Source organism: Hylobates moloch, unplaced genomic scaffold, assembly GCF_009828535.3.
Source record: "Hylobates moloch isolate HMO894 unplaced genomic scaffold, HMol_V3 SCAFFOLD_10, whole genome shotgun sequence".
NCBI lineage: Eukaryota > Metazoa > Chordata > Mammalia > Primates > Hylobatidae > Hylobates > Hylobates moloch.
In genome coordinates, this window is record NW_026652285.1 from 50,477,191 (window position 1) to 50,501,062 (window position 23,872).

Below are 23,872 nucleotides of genomic sequence, written 5' to 3' on the forward strand. Positions count from 1 at the left end.
AAAGATCTGTCAATACAGCTAAAAGTGCAGTGAGTATTAACTAGAAGGTCTTCAGCCTTAATTAAGCTAAAGTTGCTAAATTCTGATACAGGAATCAACTCATGATTTCTCTACTGATGTGATAGAGCTCTACCTAGTAACTTTCCCTAGTTACCTTGGACACAAAGATTCTCAGCATAAGGTGAGTTTAGTAAAGCTCATTCAGAAATATTTGTGTGTGTGTACGTGCATGCTGTAACAATAACATTGTTAGAAAACTAGTATATGTTACGAAAAGGCAATTTTTTATTAGCCAAATGTCCTGTGAAAGGATACATTCACTTGCCGAATGAAAGTTATCATGCAAAATCAGATTAGAGGCCTCTTTTCGAAAACTCATCCGAAAACAAAATTTAATGCCATCTATTAAAGGAAGCACCGTGTTTTTTGGTATTTTGTTTTTGTCAGTTAAGAATCTTTGGTTTTAAATTCAAATGAAATTGATATCCTAGTCACTTCTAATGATGACTCTAATGAATTGTAATGGTAATTTTTCAGTGAAAATTTATCACTGTAAAGAACCCTATGGAAGCACTATAAAGAAATATACATTTAGACATTTCTGTGGTACCTCAAGTCTAAAGTAGTTTGAGTTAGAGATCTTATGAAGATGCAGTGTTGGAATACAAGTATGGGAGATTGAACATTTCATGTAAAGTTAATCTTTCTGGAATAAATTGCCAAAAGAATAAAATATATGGATTATATATATATAATTGAATTTTTGCTGGCTTTATTTGGTAGCATAGTTTATATGAATACAAAGAAAAGAATTAATGCCATGTATTCATATGTTCATTTGTTCTACAAATGAATTCAGTTCTGTTCATTATGTATTCAGACACTCTTGTAGATAGTAGAGTTACAGCCCTGAAGAGAGTATGGAAGGTTCCTGTCATCTCTCATGAGTTTATAATTGTAGTGAGCTTTATTGTTCTGGTGATGGGGCATAAAACGTATGCCATGTTAGAGGCCAACCCAGTAATGTCAGATCTTCACAATCTCATTCCTGTTTGTTGTTTAGCTGCTATATGCAAGGCTCTAAAGAACATTAGGAATCAGAGACACCTAAGATATGACCCATCTTCCACAGAGACAATGATCCCTAGGTATTATATGAACTTGAAGCATTGCAAGAGACATGATACAGTTTGTGAGATATCTAAATCCATATACCAATGAACTGTTAAAATGAGATCCCACTGAGTCTGCTGGAATATATATAGTTCTTCTGTGCTAACTCGTTTTGTTAATAAAAATTATTTTGAGATATAGCAATACCCTGTGGCCAAGGGCCTGGATTCTGGAGCCAAGTAAACCTGAGTTCAATTGTAGCCTTTTTCTTTTACTAGAGTTATTATTTTTTATTATGCTTATCTGACCTCAGTTTCCAGGTTGTAAAAGAGAGATAATTGTAGTGCCTATCTTGGTGTTGTTGCTAGGGTTAGAACAAATGAGGCAATGTATGTACAGCCATACCTCAGAGATATTGCACGTTCAGTTCCAGACCACCAGAATAAAGCGAATATGGCAACAAAGCAAGTCACATGAATATATTTGTTCTCCAGTGCATATAAAAATTATGTTTATAATGTAGGCTATTATGTACAATAACATGTCATTAAAAAACTATATATATATATATACCTTAATTTAAAAATACATAATTGCTAAAAAAAAAATCCTGATCATCTGAAGCCTTCAGTGAGTCCATCTTTTTGCATGCCTGGTGTTGATGGTTGCTGACTGATTAGGATAGGGATTGCTGAAGGTTGGGATAGCTGTGGTAGTATCTTAAGATGAAGTTTCCCACATTGATTGACTCTTCCTTTCACGAAAGATTTATCTGTAGTATGTGATGCTGTTTGATAGCATTTTACCCTCAATAGAACTTCTTTCAAAATTGGAGTCAGTCCTCTCAAACCCTGCCACTGCTTTATCAGTTATTGTTATGGAATAATCTAAATCCTTTATTGTCTTTTAAACAATCATAGAATCTTCCCCGAGAATAGATTCCATCTTGAGAAACCATTTTCTTTGCTCATCCATAAGAAGCAATTTCTCCTTTGTCCAAGTTTTATCATAAGATTGTAACAATTCAGTTACCTCTTCATGCTCCACTTCTAATCCCTTTGCTATTTGCACCATATCTGCAATTACTTCCTCCACTGAAGTCTTGAACCCTCAAAGTCATCCATGATGGTTGGAATCCACTTTTTCCAAACTCCTGTTACTATTGATATTTTGACCTCGTCTTGTGAAACACAGATGTTTTTAATGGCATCTAGAATAGTGAATCCTTTCCATAAGTTTTCAATTTACTTTTGACCAGATCCATCAGAAGAATCACTCCCCGTGGCAGCCCTACAAAATGTATTTCTTAAATAATAAGACTTGAAAGTTGAAATTACTGTTTGATCCATGGGTACTGTAGAATGGATGATTGTGTTAGGCATGAAAATGACATTAATCTCGTACATCTTCATCAGAGCTCTTGAGTGACTAGGTGCGTGGTCAATGAGCAGTCATACTTTTCTGAGCGATAGGTCTCAACAGTGGGCTTAAAATATTTAGTAAACTGTGCTGTAAACAAATGTGCTATCATACGGGCTTTGTTCCATTTATACTGCACAGGCAGAGTAGCTTTAGTGTAATTCTTAAGGACTCTAGGATTTTTTCTTTTTTTTTTTTTTTTCTGAGATGGAGTCTCGCTCTGTCACCCAGGTGGCATTCAATGGCACAATCTCGGCTCACTGCAACCTCCACCTCCTGGGTTCAAGCAGTTCTCCTGTCTCGGCCTCCTGGGTAGCTGGGATTATAGGCGCCTGCCACCACATGGCTAATTTTCATATTTTTAGTAGAGATGGGGTTTCACCATGTTGGCCAGGCTGGGGACGATCTCCTGACCTCAGGTGATCCACCCACCTCGGCCTCCCAAAGTGCTAGGATTACAGGCATGAGCCACCACACCTGGCACTTTTTTTTTTTTTTTTTGAGATAAGAGTCTCGCTCTGTTGCCCAGGCTGGAGTGCAGTGATATGGCCTTGGCTCATTGCAGCCTCAAACTCCCAGGCTTAGTTGATTCTCCCACCTCAGCCTCTTGAGTAGCTGAGACCACAGGCATGTGCCACCACATCTGGCTAATTTTTTTTTTTTTCTGTAGAAATGGGGTTTCACCATGTTGCCCAAGCTAGTCCTGAACTCTTGTGCTCAGGCGATCCATCCACCATGGCCTCCCAAAGTGCTGGAATTATACGCGTGAGCCACCTCACCTGGCCAGGGCTCTAGGATTCTTGGAACGGAGTGTTGGCTTCAACTTAAAGTCACCAGCTGCACCAGGCATGGTGGCACCCACCTGTTGTCCCAGCTATTTGGGAGGCTGAGGCAGGGGAATCCCTTGAGCCCAGAACTTCAAGTCCAGGTTGGGTAAAAGCAAGACCATGTCTCTAAAGAAAATAAAGTCACCAGCTGCACTAGCCCCTAACAAGAGAATCCGACTGTCCTTTGAAGCTTTAAAGCCAGGCATTTACTTCTCTCTAGCTACGAAAGTCCTGGATAGCATCTTTCAATAGAAGTCTATCTCATCTACATTGAAAATCTGTAGTTTAGTGTAGCCACTGTCATCAGTGATCTTAGCTAGATCTTATGGGTAACTTGCTGTAGCTTCACCTTGTGCTTTTATGTTATGGAGGTGAATTCTTTCCTTAAACCTCATGAACCAATCTCTGCTAGCTTCAACTTTTCTTCTGCAGCTTCCTCACCTCTCTCAGCCTTCATATAATTGAAGATAGTTAGGGCCTTGCTCTGGATTAGGCTTTGGCTTGAAGAAATGTTGTGGCTGGTTTATCTTCTATCCAGACCACTAAAACGTTCTTGATATCAGCAATCAGGCTTTTTTATAATTTTTGCTTTCTTATAATTCTTGTGTTTACTGGAGTAACACTTTCATAATACTTTCCTTCAAGAACTTTTCCTTTGCATTCAAAATTGGCTGTTTGGTACAAGAGGTACTACCTTTCTGCCTAACTCAGCTTTTGACATGTCTTTCTCACTAAGCTTGGTCGTTTCTAGCTTTTGATTTAAAGTGATAGACATATAACTCTTCATTTCACTTGAACACTTAGAGGTCATTGTAGGGCTGTTAATTGGCCTAATTTCAATATTGTTGTTTCTCAGGTAATAGGGAGGCTGAAGGAGAGGGAGAGGATTTGGGAAACGTCCAATCGGTGGGGCAGTCAGAACACACACATCTATAGATTAAGTTCACTCTCTATGGCTATAGTTTATGGCACCTCAAAAAGGACTGTAAAATAGCAGTATCAAAGATCAGTGATCACAGATCACCATAACAGATATAATAATGATAAAAAAAGTTTGAAATATTGTAAGAATTACCAAAATGTGACATAGAGACACGAAATGAGCATATGCTGTTGGACAAATGGTGCCTGTAGACTTGCTTGATGCAGAGTTGCCATAAACCTTCAATTTGTAAAAAACACAATATCTGGGAAATACAATAAAGTGGAGTATAATAAAATTAGATATGCCTGTAATTATTAGCATGGTGCCTAATAATAACTTATTATATTTTTATTATTCCAGATGAATACCATTTTATCCAAGTTCTTAGTCATCATTATATAAGTTCCTCATTTTTCTCCTCTTTGGCAAGATATTCTATTTACAAGTAGATTTTAAGAATTTAAAAGAATAGATTTTAAGAATTTAAAAAAGAATCTTTTTTTCCTTTCAAGGTTAATAGAGTAGTTAAAATACCATGACAGTTTTCCACACATACTAATTGGCAAGCAGTTGAAACAGTAAAACCTCAGTGATCTGAACTGCTCTGAGTTATACAGTATTTTAAAAGAAATGTTACTGCTGCTTTCAGGGATATATAGTATGATGGACCCATAAATGTTGATCCATTAGAGGTTCTGCTGAACTTTAGTGAGACTTTTGTTACTGTGCACCTACATTACCCTTGATGCCCTCACTCTGGCCCTTCTCCTAGAATATATTACATACGTTAATTGATGGTCTGCTGTTGTCAGTACATGTAACTATTTCATGAGCATAGTTCTTTTCCTTTTCCAGGCTTTTGGTTGTACCAGTTGATGACAACAATTCATATCTCTTAAGATATAGTAGTTTCTTTTTTTTTTTTTTTTTGAGACAGTATAGTAGTTTCTTACACTTGATTTTATGTCAAAGGTTATGCTCAGCTTTCCTGCCCTAAGCTGTCAATATAGCCTATACCTATGGTTTTGCTGACAGTCAAGATAGCATATTAGCATGGGAGAGGATGAAGGTATGAGGGATAAAATAAGTGCTGGTTGCTCTTCAGATTTGACGATATAATCAATAAGATTTTATTTTTTTAAAACCAACTTACCTCAGACAAGGTAAGCTATATGTCACTTCTTTATTCTTGTTTACATTTATTCTCATTCAATAATATGAAATCATTGTTTTGAGGTAATAAATTTCTACTATATTTGATAATGAAGCTTGCTTGAATACCTTCTTTTTCCTAGCCATGGCACTCAAGTCTGAGGTTTGAAGTGAATTAGTAAAACTTTCTTTATCCCTAGACATTCATCATATAACTCTAAGGAAGTTATACTTATTGACTAAGTTTTCTCTAAAGATAAGATTGTTTTGAACAATTTGTCTGTTTACTTCTTAAATAGTTTTAAAATGGCAGTATTTACCATTTTACAATTAACTTCCTGAATTTTGTTGGTTTTAGAAATAAGCTTAAATTTTAAGTAGAATCTATTCATAAATGCTTCCTCTTTCCCACTCATCTCCTGAACCCTCAAATTAACCAGTCTATAAAACCATTTGTTATCTATATATTTTCTTGCTTGATAGTGTTCATTTTAATCTTTTATTTAGATGAATTTTGTGGTTTTTGTTTTTTATTTTTTGCTTTTGAGACAGAGTCTCGCTCTGTTGCCCAGGCTGGAATGCAGTGGTGTGATCTCAGCTCACTGCAACCTCTGCCTCCCAGGTTCAAGTGATTCTCCTTGCCTCAGCCTCCCAAGTAGCTGGGATTACAGGCTCCTGCCACCACAACCAGCTAATTTTTTGTATTTTTAGTGCAGACGGGGTCTCACCATATTGGCCAGGCTGGTCTCAAACTCCTGGCCTCAGGGGATCTGCCCTTCTCAGCCTCCCAAAGTGCTGGGATTACAGGTGTGAGCCACCGTGCCTGGTTGAATTTCATGTTTTTAATTCCCCATTTTTGCTATTTTTTTTAAACTCTCATTCATACCTCTTTGCAACACCTGTCTTCCAAATGAGTCAGATATTGATTAGATTTTGGTTTTTTGTTTTGCCAAACAACATGTTCTTGTCCTTTAACCAATTTTCTTAAATATATTTCCCATTAATGATTAACACATTCTTTGGTTGGGACTTAAAGCCTTTTATTTTAGTGATTTATTCCTATTTTTAATCTTTTCATATTTTGCATTATTTTTCAGAAGTATTTTTGTTAAGGGATTCTGTTTCTTCATAACATTTGGATGATTTGAGAGTGTTAGAAATGTCTCTGTTACCATGGCTCTGTCCTTCAAGTTCCACTTTCTTTGTGTTTCCAAATGTATCGTTAATTTGGTTTGAATTTATTTATGTCTAATAAAGTATGGTTTATGTACTCATCTTTTCTAAATGCAAAAGGACCTGTTTACCAGTAACCATATATTTTAATTATTACTTATAGATTCTGACAATTGTATATAATGAATGCAGTTTCCATTGTGTTTCTGTTTATTTCTCTTAGTAATTCTTTATGATAGGTAATTTATATATATACTTTTAATGAATAAGATAAATGTTTTTCCTTTAACATTTAAGCATATAAATGAGGCTAACATATCTAAAGTACTGGCATTGTTAATTCCTTCATATTTCAGCCAAATCTTGGTCTTTATGTAAAGGCCCTACATGATGATTCCCAAATCCTGATTTTGCTAATTCTTCATTTATTTTAAAGGCTATCGCAAATTATTTTAGTAGAACCATTTATACCTAGCATCTGTTTGGGATGGAGGAAGATAGGATTTTTGACACTAAATTATTTGAATAATGTTGACCTGGAAAAAATTAGCAGCCTACCTCAGCAACTATCAGTATCCAGGGATATCAAAGACATTTTTTGAGGTACCATGAGGAAAGTATGACTGATACCATAAGGAAGAAACATCATGATATGTTTGGTATAGTGAAATGCACTGGAATTAGAAGTGAAGAATCCAGTTTTCTGAGCCTAGTTTTGCAACTAACCCCAAGCAAGTCATTTAGATGTACTCTTACCTAATTACACAAGATGGTGAAAATTTAGATTTAGAAGATTCATTAGACACTTACTGATCCTCAGTTTCTTTGTGTATAAAAGGAAGAGATTGGTTTGGATGAACAACAGGAGTTTTTTAGGTCTAAAATTCTGGGGGTTTTTCCCCCAAAAAAAGATGTTTTGAGTAGTCTAAAGCTTCTTATATAATGCATTTATAAAGTCAGGCAGGAATTTGTGACTACAAAGTGACATTTGTAGACTTTTTACAGCGTGGTGTTCTCTCCCATTAACTTCTGTGGATTCAGTTTGAAAGTTTTGGATTCTGTTTATAATGTTCTTATTCCGTATTCTCATGTTTATAATGGAGACTGACCAGCAAGATTTTGCTGTGCGATGAGTTATCTTTGACGTTTTGACGTTTATTCAAATACAGTCACTCTAATAACAAAGGATACAGTTGATTATGTTTCAAAGCAGACTACTATGACCATAAAGCTCATTCATCTTTCAAGTGTTACATTTAAGGTTTTGGATGGAAAGCATTATATGAATTACTTTCTTTGGATTTTTTTTAGCTCTTATTTATACCAGATGCTGTTGTGACTGTTGAAACTGGTTTAATTGCTTATATGCACAGATTAGATTTCATTTAAGTTGGGTCTGGAAAGTAGAAAGTGATGAGAGGTAGGCTTAATTACAATGCCCAAACTTAGCATAATATGGAAATAAAAGTTAGGTACTTGGAATAAACCATAGCTTTTAAACTATTGGAAGGTTACGATCTATTAATGGTGTTTGTAGGCTCTTGAATTCTATTAGCAGTGGCATTCTTGAGGAGATCAACATTTGTATTCTTCATTTTAAAACTTCGCCATATGGAACAAAAATGAATCTTTGAAAGCCAGTTTCTTTTCAAATATCAAAAAACTGAAACAGAATAAAAGAATGTAAAATTAAAAATAAAAGCTTAACTTCTGCCTCCACCATTATGCTTCAAAAGCCCAGTGATCAGTACTGTTAATAGATTGATGTATATACCTTCCAGAAGTTTCTTACATACGTACAAATATATGTACATGTATGCATTTCTACTTTTCATTCTATGCATTCTCTTTTGTAATATAATTTTATTTACTATATCTTATACATCTGTGTCAGTATGCACAGGTCTTCATTTTTCTTTTTTATGACTTCATAATGCTCCATTGTATGGCTGTACATGAATTTATTTAACCAGTACCCTTTTAATGAATATTTAGATTTTGTGCTTTTAATACAATATTGCTGTGAAGATTCTTATATGTATATTTTGTCATACTTTTGCTTAAGATAAATTCTAGAAGTGTAATTGCTGACTCAGACGGTATGTTTAATTGATTTACATTTTCCTAATTTTGAGTTATAGTGAATATTTTCTCATGTTTATCAGTCAGATTTTTTTTTTTTTTTTTTTTTTGCTGAGCTACCTGTTCATATTCTTCACACATTTTTCTACTGCTTTACTCATTTTTTTCTGTCAGTTTCTTCAAATTGCTAGAATTGTCTATATTTTGAAATTGACTCTATATCTCTGTACTGGCAAATATTTTCCCAAATTGTCCTTTGATTTTTCTGTTATTTTACTTTATTACTGTTTATTTGCTTATCATTTTGCCATTCAGTAGTGGTAAAGTTCTATGTACTTAACAATTTTTCATGTTGTGTTTTATGGACTTTGTTATATTTTGGCCTTTCCCACTTCAAGATTATTAAAATGGGCCGGGCGTGGTGGCTCATGCCTGTAATCCCAGCACTTTGGGAGGCCGAGGCGGATGGATCATGAGGTCAGGAGATCGAGACCATCCTGGCTAACACAGTGAAACCCCGTCTCTACTAAAAATACAAAAAAATTAGCCAGGCATGATGGTGGGCGCCTGTAGTCCCAGCTACTCGGGAGGCTGAGGCAGGAGAATGGCGTGAACCCGGGAGGCAGAGTTTGCAGGGAGCCGAGATCGCATCACTTCACTCCGGCCTGGATGACAGAGCGAGACTGTCTGAAAAAAAAAAAAAAAAAAAAAAAAGATTATTAAAATGTTACTTTTTCTAGTACTTTTATAGTTATTTTCTATACTTAAATCATTGATCCATGTAGAATTGATTGGGTATATAGAGAGAAGGATACAGCTTTAGCCAGTGAGTTACTTGAAACACCATTTATTTGATAATACATGTGTTTACCCACTAATTTGAAGTGCTGTCTTGATTTAATAAATTTCTGTTAATTGGATAGGATTTTATAATGTCCTATATGCATAGTGGTCAGTTTCTGTAATCTGTATTCTTTCCTTTGATATGTCTGCATATACTTCACCAGCACCAAACTATTTCACTACTGCAGCTTTATAAATTGCATTAATGTCTGCTAGAGTAGTTCTTCTCATTCTTCTTTCATAATTTACTGGATATTACCACATATTTTTCCTAGCTACATTTCAGTATAATTTTGACAAATCACTTCTTACCTTCTACCCCATGCTCCAAAAACCACCATCTTGGGATCACATGAAGTGTGTGTGTGTGTGCGTGCGTGTGTGTGTGTAAAAATTGGGAGGGAGTCAACATCTTTATTATGATAAATTTTTATATCTAAGAATAAGATGTGGATTTCCACTTTCAAAATTTCTTTTACTCCCCTGAATAGAGTGGTGTGGCTTTTATCACCTATATTCTGCACATTATTTATTAAACTTACATGTAAATATTTATCTATTTATTACCCTTGTGAACGGGATTTCTTTCCCTTCCATTTCCAAATTGATTACTGGGTTTTGTGTGCTTGGATTTTCCAGATGTACTGTCATCCACAAATAATTTCTACTCATAATGCTTCTTCCTCTTAATAATTTATATTTGTTAAAACATAGTTCTTTTCATCTAAGTTTTCAAAATTATTTGCATAATTTATAAATTATCTAATACATTAGTCCTGTCATATCCACAGTTGCTTTCTGCAGTTTCAGTTACCCATGGCCAACCATGGTTTGAAAATATTAAATGGAAAATTTCAGAAATAAACCTTCACATACCTTTTATTACAGTATAATTGTTCTATTTTATTATTGGTTATTGTTAATCTCTTACTGTGCCTAATTGATGATAAACTTTATCATAGGTGTGTATATATAGGAAAAACCATAGAATATATGTAGGGCTCAGTGCTGTCTGTGGTTTCAGACACCCACTGGAGGTCTAGGAACATATCCCCCTGCAGATAAGGGGGAACTACTGTAATTCATATTAATTTTTTCTGAATCTGTATTTATGTCCCTTTTTCATTTGTAATACAAAGTATTTGTGTTTATTTGCCCTACCTACTACAGTAAAGATATTCTTTTCCTGAATATTTTATAATCATTGAAGTTAGAAACTTCTTCCATGCAATTAGTCTGTATGACTCATACTGCTATTTTAGTTTTTTAACTTCTATCTCAGATAAGAATGAAAACTATCAACTTTCTATACGAAGATCATCATGAAGTCACTTCTTAGCTTTCTTCTAAGCTAAATAATTTTAGTTTTTTGGTACAGCTTCATGGAACACAATTTTCTAAAACCTTTATATCCTCTCTTGGATTTCTTTATGATTTTTCACATTTTGGCTAAATTCATAACATGCCTCTTCTTGAGGGATCTTAGTCATAATTACATTGCTTTGCCTTGCCTGTAAAAATAGTAGGCTAGCCTGCTATATACTTTAAATAGCTGAAGTACCTCCATCCTCAGAGCAAATATTACTGAAAATGGAATTTAAAATGGTAACTCTATTTTCTTCATATGGTTATATTTTTACATTTCTTGAAGCAAACAATTGTTAATAAACAGTGTCATGGATAGACAGTGTTTCAACAGTCTTGAAAATAAAGATTGTTTCAAAGGCTAAGTAAGCTTTGGGGTCATTGTCCAGAAACTCTCTGCTCTTTATTTTTTAATAAGTTGTGAGATTGACAAAGAAAAGCATATTTGTTATATACGAAATTTCTGGCTCAAGGCAGAAGCTAATAAGTAATTTATGTGATGCATATATTTAGATATGTGTTAGTATTTACATGTGTTTTTGTACAAATATTATTAAATACTAATATGTTTTCCAATATAAAGTCACTGTAATAGTTAAATACCTCATTAGATTGAATTTAAACTTTGTAAGATAACATCAGCTTCTAAAAGTCTAGCATTAAAGGTTGGCATTGCTGCAACTGAGTAATCTTAAATAAAGTAGTGCAAGTAGATGCTTTTAAAAAGGAAACAGCAATGATTTTACAAATAATTAAATCTGTTTTCTGTATGTTAATGGTTTGCCCCATTGAGAAATGGTTTTTAAGAGGACTATAAGGCATTGTTTGCATTACAGTAGGAATACTATCAATTTTCTCATTGTCTCTCACTTTTTTCTTTTAGGTCATGGAAAATGGAAGATTTGCAAAATACAAATATTTTACCCATGTCATGATCAATAAGACAGATATGCTAATGATAACCAGACGGTAACTTGCTTTCTTTCTCTTATGTAATTTTATAAGGGGTTAACTGACAGTGACTCATGAGGTGAAGATTTGTTATTCACCTTTTGTTCCATATAGTCACACTGATTCTTGGGTCTTCTTGCTCCACAAGCCTAAATCCCTAAACATTACATAAATTTCCTGCATAGCTTTGTGCATGCATACAGATAAACACAGTCATGCACAGACATAAATATTTTAGTATTTGTTTCAACTAATTCAAATGGATGCAGAAATTCCATAAAGCTGTCCTCTTAAAAGTAAGCTTTCTCCTCTCTGAAGAAGTGTACAATTTTAGGTTATCCCAGAAGTCAGCAGTCCTCTGGTAGTATCTGTAGAATATATATAGATTCACATAAGTGGATATACTAGTAGAAGCAGATAAAATTTTAGGTGGATACTACAGCGACTTCTTCAAATAGACAGTGGAGGGGTACCTGTAAAAATACACAGGGGCATAGCCTCAGAGGGGCAAATGTGTAGGAGTCATTGTTAAACTAGGGAAAAAATGAGCACGGCTCATTTTTGGATTTTCCAGATGTACTGTCATCCACAAATAATTTCTACTCATAATGCGTCTTCCTCATAATAATTTATATTTGTTAAAACATAGTTCTTTTCATCTAAGTCTTCAAAATTATTTGCATAATTTATAAATTATCTAATACAGTAGTCCTGTCATATCCACAGTTGCTTTTTAGTAAGATGGCAGTCTGTGGGTGGTGGAGAGTGAAAATACGTCTAGCGGGGTGAAGTTAGAGTTAAATAGAAATGAATTGTCAATCTATGGTTTTGTTCACTACTGAAAGGTAAAATTATATGAGCATTGTGTTGGTTCAAGGTGACTACTAAGCGGTCACTTTTAATGTAATCTCAATTTCTGAATCTAAAATGTATAGCCCTATTTTAATTTTCTTATTTAAAAAGTAACACCAAGTGGAAAACTTCCACAATATTAGAAGTTATACCTGTAAAAAGTAAGTCTTCATTCCACCCCAGATACTAGTCCCTCTATTCTCTTCCAAGAGGCAGCCCATTTTTTACTTGTTCCCTTTGTATCGTTCTTGAAATATTCTATGCCTCTACAGGTAGACATACACACATATTTTAATGCAGATGAAAGTCTCTTATGTATACCATTATGTACTTAGTTTTAATTTTTCACTTGAGATCTATATTTTGAAGATTATTATGTCAACATCTGTCTTAATTTGTAAATTCCTGCCTAATACTTATTTAGGAGTATGTACTAATTTACATGTAACTTGTTTCTAGACTTTTGTAATTACAGGCATTGCTTCAGCAATCATTTTTGCTCAGAAAAATTTTCCATCATGTTTTTAGTAACTCACTTTCCCATTGACTAAAGGAAAGGTAACTAATCAGCATTAAGCAAAATCAGTTGCAAAGTTTGGTTCCAAATCTTGCAACATTTTAAAAGTTATTTTTTTTCTCAACACAATGGACCTCCTTTAGATGAGGCCACAGTGCCTTGACAGAATAAGGGAAGTGAATTAGTTGTAGTTGAATAAAACATGATGGTTATACTTGAAATTCCCTTTCCAAGTTTCGGGTTTGAGGATAAAGGATCTTTGAATCAGGACTGGGAATAGCTGCTACATTGGCCAGCCTGTTTGTGATTTTTCACATGGTTGGAGATGTCCTGGGGCACCACTAGGTTTGCTCCATCAGCTCCTGTAATCCAGGACTGGTAAAAGAGGGGAGCAGGGACAGAAGATGGAAGTGAGAGATATAAATCCAGGCTAGCTCTCTCCTTTTCCATCCTAGCCAGGAGGCAGACCTTTTTTTTTTTTTTTTTAACTCAATCTAATACAAACCTCTGGTTGCACCTACAATTGATGTTTCAGTCAGAAAGAAAAGAAAAATTAAGAAGAAAGACATTTGAAGGAAGGATTAAATAAACTTCTTATAGACAGAAGGTATTTTTATTTCTTGGTTTCTTTCTTCAAAATGGGAAAACAAGAATTTATTTAAAAATTAGAATGATGCTTTTTGAAGTCTTCCTCTAAAATTGGCAGTAATGGGACTTGATTTTACCTGTGAACATCCCAAGGCCCTCAGCATGATGATTCTGTTCAACATGGTTAGAAAAGCTTCTTTCTAATGTAGCTGGGAAATACGTTACATGGAGCCTTAGAAATGAAAGTATTTTTTCTAACAATATAAAAGTTCCTCCAAATATTGGCTGATAATTGGTTCTGTAAATGTATCCTGTTTCTTATGAAGTGCCTTACATATTTGATTTTATAAGTGCTTCAGTTTTTCTAATATAAATGTTGTGTTATAAATTTCCCATTGAGCATTATGTAAGCTGCATCCCACAAATTTTATGTTGTATTTTCATTCTCATTCTGTTCAAAATATTTTCTAATTTCCTTTGAGATTCTTTGACCCCTGAATTATTTGGAAGTGTTACTTTTAAGCATTTGGAAATACTATTGTTATCTTTTTGTTTGGCTTTCTAGTTTAGTTCTGTTATGATCTGAGAACACACTTTATGGTTCCAGTTCTTTTAAATTCATTAAGAATACAGAATATAGTGTATGTTGATGAATATTGCATTTGCACTTGCGATTCATTCGTATCCTATTGTTATCGGACGTAAGTGCCTCAATTTTAAAGCGAATTCTTTTTTTGTTTTTGCAGCGGTGTATTGTTTGTAACAAAGGGAACATTTGGACAACTCACGTGTGAGTGGCAGTATAGTTTTGATGAATTTACCAAAGAGCCATTCATTGTTCATGGGAGAAGATTGCGCATTGAAGCAAAGGTATGTTGAATAGATTTATTTTTTGAAAACTTGGAACTGAAAATAATGCTTTGAAATAATCCTTTTTATTTGTATAATGCTCTCTTTTATAGATGTCACTTTGTCTTGGTATGGTTTTCCTTTATACCTGCTATCATCTTACCCAGGCTTAAAGAAAAAAAAAAAACTGTGCCAAGAAAAACTGTGCTTTCTGTGCTATTGCACTGACAATAACATTCCTGGGCCCTCGCCGTATATTCAGTAACAGAGCCCCACCTTCCCACATATGAAATAATGGATAGTGGCTATTAGCCTGTGCTCCAGTCCATACTGCTTTCCTGGCTTTTTAAATATATTTTTCCCTATCTAACAAACATTAATACTTTCTCTTATCTCTTTGATTCCTTCCCCTTCCCCCTTTTCATGAGACCTTATGTCTACAATTCTGCAATCATTCTTTTTTCTTTTTTTTTTTTTTTTTTTTTTGAGACAGAGTCTCGCCCTGTCGCCCAGGCTGGAGTGCAGTGACACTCTTGGATCACCGCAACCTCTGCCTCCCGGGTTCAAGCGATTCTCCTGCCTCAGCCTCCTGGGTAGCTGGGATTATAGGCATGTGCCACCATGCCAGACTAATTTTTGTATTTTTAGTACAGATGGTGTTTCACCAGGTTGGCCAGTCTGGTCTTGAATTCCTGGGCTCAAGCAATCTGCCTGCCTAAGCCTCCCAAAGTACTGTGATTACAGACATGAGCCACTGTGCCCAGCCTCATCTTTTTTTTTTTTTTTAATTAGAAGAATGTAATTCTTCTAGTGTCTGTATTTGCATGGATAGTTGAATTACTTATAGAACATGTTTGACTAGTAAAACCTTTACTTTGCCCTCTATGACCTTACCCATACGTACAGAGGAAAACATCATCCTTGTCCTCAATAGTTTCACTTATGTTTGCCCCTGAAATGCGTAATATCTGCTCTGAGACTGTCTCACTCCCCACTACCAATACTAAACATAATACCAACGGAGCATAAACAGTGGAGGAAAATCATCTAGGACATAACCTGATCTCTTTGATTCTATATTCTTACTGTATGACTGGTTTAAAATGGCAGAAGTACATAAATGCACACACAGAGGCACACACATACAACATATGTATGTGTTTATGTATGTATGCAAACACACACATGTGCGTATATTTTTAACCTGGATTCACTCATGATTCTATGGCCAGATAACAACTGTGTAAGAAATTATTTGGAGAGGAAAAACAGTGGCACTACTCCCCGACTTACCTCCTTCCCATCCTTTATGTCAACTCTTCATGGCATTGCAATTGAAATACCACCTTAAGCTTTTTAACTTAGGTTTACTGATAATGGTTGTGTTATTAATAGAATGTAGTGTTATTAATAGAATGTTGTTATTAATAGAATGTAGTCTTTTTTTTCTATTGGTTTTGATTCTTCTTGCTTCCTCATTCTTGTCTTTTTTAAGGTGCATGATTTGTATAAGATGGACACTTTAGGCATACAGTAATAAAGCTTTGTGACATTTCTTTATGGATTTTTACAACCAGATTTTCTTTTTAATGAATTTACGTATTCTGTTTGTAGGAACGAGTGAAGTCTGTATTTCATGCCAGAGAGTTTGGAAAAATAATTAACTTCAAGACCCCAGAGGATGCCAGGGTAAATATAATAAATCTTTTATTTAAATAGATAGGAGCTGCTCACTTCAAAATCATGTAAGTGGACTATTTTTTAAGGCAGATAAGTTTTGTTTGGGAGTTTTTGTTTGTTTTGCTTTTGTGTTTTGGCAGGTTTTAAAAGTATATGTAACTAGATAATATTTTCCCCAGACTTTTTTTTACCAGATTCAATTCAGCATACCTACTTGCTTTTCAAACCAGATTGCTCCATCTTATTTTAAATGCTAACTATAATTTTTTAATAAAAAAGTCAACAAACAAAAATTATTTTGCTTTAGTGTTAATCCATCAGCTCCAGCAGGAAAGTGTAGCCCCACACTGTTGATTTTTCTACTGCATGGCTACCGTGATTTTTTAAAAAGTTGCCATAGCATGACACAGACCAAAGGGAGCCAAGCCCGACAGAAAATCCGAGTTTGAATACTGATTCTGTCCTTCTTGACCATAGAATCTTGGGGAAGGTCAACTGACCTCAGTTTCCTCAAGATGAGAATGGTGTGACTTGAAAAGCATGGTGTGTACTTTAGGAATTATGGCAATCACAAAGATGTGCACTGTCAAGAAAATGAAGACTATGAATTGACTGTCTGACCTCATTGATCACAACTGAAGTGTGATCTGAATAGCAATTCAGAACATTGAGTTGTACTCATTATATCATGAAACTTACAGTAAGAGGGTGGAGCCAAGATGGCCGAATAGGAACAGCTCCAGTCTACAGCTCCTAGCGTGAGCGAAGCAGAAGACAGGTGATTTCTGCATTTCCAACTGAGGTACTGGGTTCATCTCACTGGGGAGTGTCGGAAAGTGGGTGCAGGACAGTGGGTGCAGTGCACCGAGCGTGAGCCAAAACAAGGGGTCACGGGAATTCCCGGGAAGCACAAGGGGTCAGGGAATTCCCTTTCCTAGTCAAAGAAAGGGGTGACAGATAACACCTGGAAAATCGGGTCACTCCCACCCTAATACTGCGCTTTTCCAATGGTAATAGCAAACGGCACACCAGGAGATTATATCCCATGCCTGCCTCGGAGGGTCCTATGCCCACGGAGCCTCGCTCATTGCTAGCACAGCAGTCTGAGATCAAACTGCAAGGTTGCAGCGAGGCTGGGGGAGGGGTGCCCGCCATTGCCAAGGCTTGAGTAGGTAAACAAAGCCGCCCAGAAGCTCGAACTGGGTGGAGCCCACCGCAGCTCAAGGAGGCCTGCCTGCCTCTGTAGACTCCACCTCTGGGGGCAGGGCACAGCCAAACAAAAGGCAGCAAAATCCTCTGCAAACTTAAATGTCCCTGTCTGACAGCCTTGAAGAGAGTAGTGGTTCTCCCAGCACGCAGCTGGACATCTGAGAATGGACAGACTACCTCCTCAAGTGGGTCCTTGACCCCCGAGTAGCCTAACTGGGAGACACCCCCCAAGTAGGGGCAGACTGACACCTCACACAGCCGGGTACTCCTCTGAGACAAAACGTCCAGAGGAACAATCAGGCAGCAACATCTGCGGTTCACCAAGATCTGCTGTTCTGCAGCCTCTGCTGCTGATACCCAGGCAAACAGGGTCTGGAGTGGACCTGCAGCAAACTCCAACAGACCTGCAGCTGAGGGGCCTGACTGTTAGAAGGAAAACTAACAAACAAACAGAAAGGACATCCACACAAAAACCTCACCTGTACGTCACCATCATCAAGGACCAAAGGTAGATAAATCCACAAAGATGGGGAAAAAACAGAGCAGAAAAACTGGAAACTCTAAAAATCAGAGTGCCTCTCCTCCTCCAAAGGAATGCAGCTCCTCACCAGCAACAGAACAAAGCTGGACAGAGAATGACTGACTTTGACGAGTTGAGAGAAGAAGGCTTCAGACGATCAAACTACTCTGAGCTAAAGGAGAAAGTTCGAACCCATGACAAAGAAGTTAAAAACCTTGAAAATAAATTAGACAAATGGCTAACTAGAATAACCAATGCAGAGAAGTCCTTAAAGGACCTGATGGAGCTGAAAACCAAGGCACAAGAACTATGTGACAAATGCACAAGCCTCAGTAGCCGATGCGATCAACTAGAAGAAAGGGTATCAGTGATGGAAGATGAAATGAATGAAATGAAGCCAGAAGAGAAGTTTAGAGAGAAAAGAATAAAAAGAAACGAACAAAGCCTCCAAGAAATATGGGACTGTGAAAAGATCAAATCTACATCTGATTGGCATACCTGAAAGTGATGGGGAGAATGGAACCAAGTTGGAAAACACTCTGCAGGATATTATCCAGGAGAACTTCCCCAATCTAGCAAGGCAGGCCAACATTCAAATTCAGGAAATACAGAGAATGCCACAAAGATACTCCTCGAGAAGAGCAACTCCAAGACACATAATTGTCAGATTCACCAAAGTTGAAATGGAAAAAATGTTAAGGGCAGCCAGAGAGAAAGGTCGGGTTACCCACAAAGGAAAGCCCATCAGACTAACAGCTGATCTCTTGGCAGAAACTCTACAAGCCAGAAGAGAGTGGGGGCCGATATTCAACATTCTTAAAGAAAAGAATTTTCAACCCAGAATTTCATATCCAGCCAAACTAAGCTTCATAAGTGAAGGAGAAATAAAATACTTTACAGACAAGCAAATGCTGAGAGATTTTGTCACCACCAGGCCTGCCCTAAAAGAGCTCCTGAAGGAAGCACTAAACATGGAAAGGAACAACAGGTACCAGCCACTGCAAAAACATGCCAAATTGTAAAGACCATCAAGGCTAGGAAGAAACTGCATCAACTAACGAGCAAAAGAACCAGCTAACATCATAATGACAGGATTAAATTCACACATAACAATATTAACCTTAAATGTAAATGGGCTCAATGCTCCAATTAAAAGACACAGACTGGCAAATTGGATAGAGTCAAGACCCATCAGCGTGCTGTATTCAGGAAACCCACCTCATGTGCAGAGACACACACAGGCTCAAAATAAAGGGATGAAGATCTACCAAGCAAATGGAAAACAAAAAGTCAGGAGTTGCAATCCTAGTCTCTGATAAAACAGACTTTAAAGCAATAAACAGCAAAAGAGACAAAGAAGGCCATTACATAATGGTAAAGGGATCAATTCAACAAGAAGAACTAACTATCCTAAATATATATGCACCCAATACAGGAGCACCCAGATTCATAAAGCAAGTCCTTAGAGACCTACAAAGAGACTTAGATTCCCACACAGTAATAATGGAAGACTTTAACACCCCACTGTCAACATTAGACAGATCAACGAGACAGAAAGTTAACGAGGATATCCAGGAATTGAACTCAGCTCTGCACCAAGTGGACCTAATAGACATCTACAGAACTCTCCACCCCAAATCAACAGAATATACATTATTCTCAGCACCATATCGCACTTATTCCAAAATTGACCACTTAGTTGGAAGTAAAGCACTCCTCAGCAAATGTAAAAGAACAGAAATTATAACAAACTGTCAGACCATAGTGCAATCAAACTAGAACTCAGGATTAAGAAACTCACTCAAAACCACTCAACTACATGGAAACTGAACAACCTGCTCCTGACTCCTGAATGACTACTGGGTACATAACTAAATGAAGGCAGAAATAAAGATGTTCTTTGAAACCAACGAGAACAAAGATACAACATACCAGAATCTCTGGGACACATTCAAAGCAGTGTGTAGGGGGAAATTTATAGCACTAAATGCCCACAAGAGAAAGCAGGAAAGATCTAAAATTGACACCCTAACATCACAATTAAAAGAACTAGGCCGGGCGCGGTGGCTCACGCCTGTAATCCCAGCACTTTGGGAGGCCGAGGCAGGTGGATAACGAGGTCAGGAGATCAAGACCATCCTGGCTAACATGGTGAAACCCCGTCTCTACTAAAAATACAAAAAATTAGCCGGGCGAGGTGGCAGGCGCCTGTAGTCCCAGCTACGCGGGAGGCTGAGGCAGGAGAATGGCGTGAACCCGGGAGGCGGAGCTTGCAGTGAGCCGAGATGGCACCACTGCACTCCAGCCTGGGCGACAGCAAGACTCCATCTCAAAAATAAATAAATAAATAAATAACTAGAGAAGCAAGAGCAAACACATTCAAAAGCTAGCAGAAGGCAAGAAATAACTAAGATCAGAGCAGAACTGAAGGAAATAGAGACACAAAAAACCCTTCAAAAAATCAATGAATCCAGGAGCTGGTTTTTTGAAAAGATCAACAAAATTGATGGACCGCTAGCAAGACTAATAAGAAAAGAGAGAAGAATCAAATAGATGCAATAAAAAATGATAAAGGGGATATCACCACCGATCCCATAGAAATACAAACTACCATCAGAGAATACTATAAACACCTTGACACAAATAAACTAGAAAATCTAGAAGAAATGGAAAAATTCCTCAACACATACACCCTCCCAAGACTAAACCAGGAAGAAGTTGAATCTCCGAATAGACCAATAACAGGCTCTGAAATCGAGGCAATAATTAATAGCTTACCAACCAAAAAAAGTCCAGGACCAGATGGATTCACAGCCGAATTCTAACAGAGGTACAAGGAGGAGCTGGTACCATTCCTTCTGAAACTATTCCAATCAATAGAAAAAAAGGGAATCCTCCCTAACTCATTTTATGAGGCCAGCACCATCCTGATACCAAAGCCTGGCAAAGACACAACAAAAAAAGAGAATTTTAGACCAATATCCCAGATGAACATTGATGCAAAAATCCTCAATAAAATACTGGCAAACCAAATCCAGCAGCACATCAAAAAGCTTATCCACCATGATCAAGTGGGCTTCATCCCTGGGATGCAAGGCTGGTTCAACATACACAAATCAATAAACATAATCCAGCATATAAACAGAACCAACAACAAAAACCATATGATTATCTCAATAGATGCAGAAAAGACCTTTGACAAAATTCAACAACCCTTCATGCTAAAAACTCTCAATAAATTAGGTATTGATGAGATATATCTCAAAATAATAAGAGCTATCTCTGACAAACCCACAGCCAATATCATACTGAATGGGCAAAAACTGGAAGCATTCTCTTTGAAAACTGGCACAAGACAGGGATGCCCTCTCTCACCACTCCTACTCAACATAGTGTTGGTAGTTCTGGCCAGGACAGTCAGGCAGGAGAAGGAAATAAAGGGTATTCAATTAGGAAAAGAGGAAATCAAATTGTCCCTGTTTGCAGATGACATGATTGTATATCTAGAAAACACCATTGTCTCAGCCCAAAATCTCCTTAAGCTGATAGGCAACTTCATCAAAGTCTGAGGATACAAAATCAGTGTGCAAAAATCACAAGCATTCCTATACACCAATAACAGACAAACAGAGAGCCAAATCATGAGTGAACTCCCATTCACAATTGCTTCAAAGAGAATAAAATACCTAGGAATCCAACTTACAAGGGATGTGAAGGACCTCTTCAAGGAGAACTACAAACCACTGCTCAATGAAATAAAAGAGGATACAAACAAATGGAAGAACATTCCATGCTCATGGGTAGGAAGAATCAATATCGTGAAAAATGGCCATACTGCCCAAGGTAATTTATAGATTCAATGCCATCCCTATCAAGCTACCAATGACTTTCTTCACAGAATTGGAAAAAACTACTTCAAAGTTCATATGGAACCAAAAAAGAGCCTGCATTGCCAAGTCAATCCTAAGCCAAAAGAACAAAGCTGGAGGCATCATGCTACCTGACTTCAAACTATACTACAAGGCTACAGTAACCAAAACAGCATGGTACTGGTACCAAAACAGAGACATAGACCAATGGAACAGAACAGAGCCCTCAGAAATAATGCCACATATCTACAACCATCTGATCTTTGACAAACCTGACAAAAACAAGAAATGGGAAAAGGATTCCCTATTTAATAAATGGTGCTGGGAAAACTGGCTAGCCATATGTAGAAAGCTGAAACTGGATCCCTTCCTTACACCTTATACAAAAATTAATTCAAGATGGATTAAAGACTTAAATGTTAGACCTAAAACCATAAAAACCCTAGAAGAAAACCTAGGCAATACCATTCAGGACATAGGCATGGGCAAGGACTTCATGTCTAAAACACAAAAGCAATGGCAACAAAAGCCAAAATTGACAAATGGGATCTGATTAAACTAAAGAGCTTCTGCACAGCAAAAGAAACTACCATCAGAGTGAATAGGCAACCTACAGAATGAGAGAAAATTTTTGCAATCTACTCATCTGACAAAGGGCTAATATCCAGAATCTACAATGAACTCAAACAAATCTACAAGAAAAAAACAGCCCCATCAAAAAGTGGGCAAAGGATATGAACAGACACTTCTCAAAAGAAGACATTTATGCAGCCAAAAGACACATGAAGAAATGCTCATCATCACTGGCCATCAGAGAAATTCCAATCAAAACCACAATGAGATACCATCTCACACCAGTTACAATGGCCATCATTAAAAAGTCAGGAAACAACAGGTGCTGGAGAGGATGTGGAGAAATAGGAACACTTTTCCACTGTTGGTGGGACTGTAAACTAGTTCGACCATTGTGGAAGTCAGTGTGGCGATACCTCAGGGATCTAGAACTAGAAATACCATTTGACCCAGCCATCCCATTACTGGGTATATGCCCAAAGGATTATAAATCATGCTGCTATAAAGACACATGCACACGTATGTTTATTGCAGCACTATTCACAATAGCAAAGACTTGGAACCAACCCAAATGTCCATCAATGATAGACTGGATTAAGAAAATGTGGCACATATACACCATGGAATACTATACAGCCATAAAAAATAATGAGTTCATGTCCTTTGTAGGGACATGGATGAAGCTGGAAACCATCATTCTCAGCAAACTATCACAAGGACAAAAAACCAAACACCACATGTCACTCATAGGTGGGAATTGAACAATGAGAACACATGGACAGAGGAAGGGGAACGTCACACACCGGGGCCTGTTGTGGGGTGGGGGGAGGGGGGAGGGATAGCATTAGGAGATATACCACCTAATGTTAAATGACGAGTTGATGGGTGCGGCACACCAACATGGCACATGTATACATATGTAACTAACCTGCACGTTTTGCACATGTACCCTAAAACTTAAAGTACAATAAATAATATTAATAATAAAATAAACTTACAGTAAGAGGACATTTCTCCTATACTTGATTCCTGGGCCTCCTGGCCAGACTCAGAACAGATACCTGGCCTCCTGCACTCATACAATACTCTGTGTTGATCCTGGCTGTGGTGACTGTTGACTAGTTCACCTGTCACATCTGGACCCAAACTAGGGGCCTCTCCCACTGTCTCATACACATACCTTGGACCAGTTAACATGTGCTATTCAATTTTCTATCTAGACATTCTGATATAAGGTGACACTGACACACTAACAATGGAAAACACAAAAGGAGGAAGTTACAAAGAAAGAGGAATAAAGTTACCAGAGCCTTCATATGCTTGTCACCTGCAACAGGGAGACAGATAAGCATGACTTTTAGGCCA

At 37.0% G+C, this 23,872-nt stretch overlaps 1 protein-coding gene across 1 annotated transcript in view; it reads left to right on the forward strand.

Annotated features, from left to right (window-relative positions):
• Positions 1–23,872, forward strand: part of VPS13A (vacuolar protein sorting 13 homolog A) — a 259,625-nt gene that overhangs the window by 229,405 nt on the left and 6,348 nt on the right. The window contains exons 69-71 of the mRNA XM_032164338.2: positions 11,783–11,868; positions 14,554–14,677; positions 16,271–16,345. Of these exons, the coding sequence (XP_032020229.1) occupies positions 11,783–11,868; positions 14,554–14,677; positions 16,271–16,345 (285 nt within the window). The remainder of the gene's footprint in view (positions 1–11,782; positions 11,869–14,553; positions 14,678–16,270; positions 16,346–23,872) is intronic.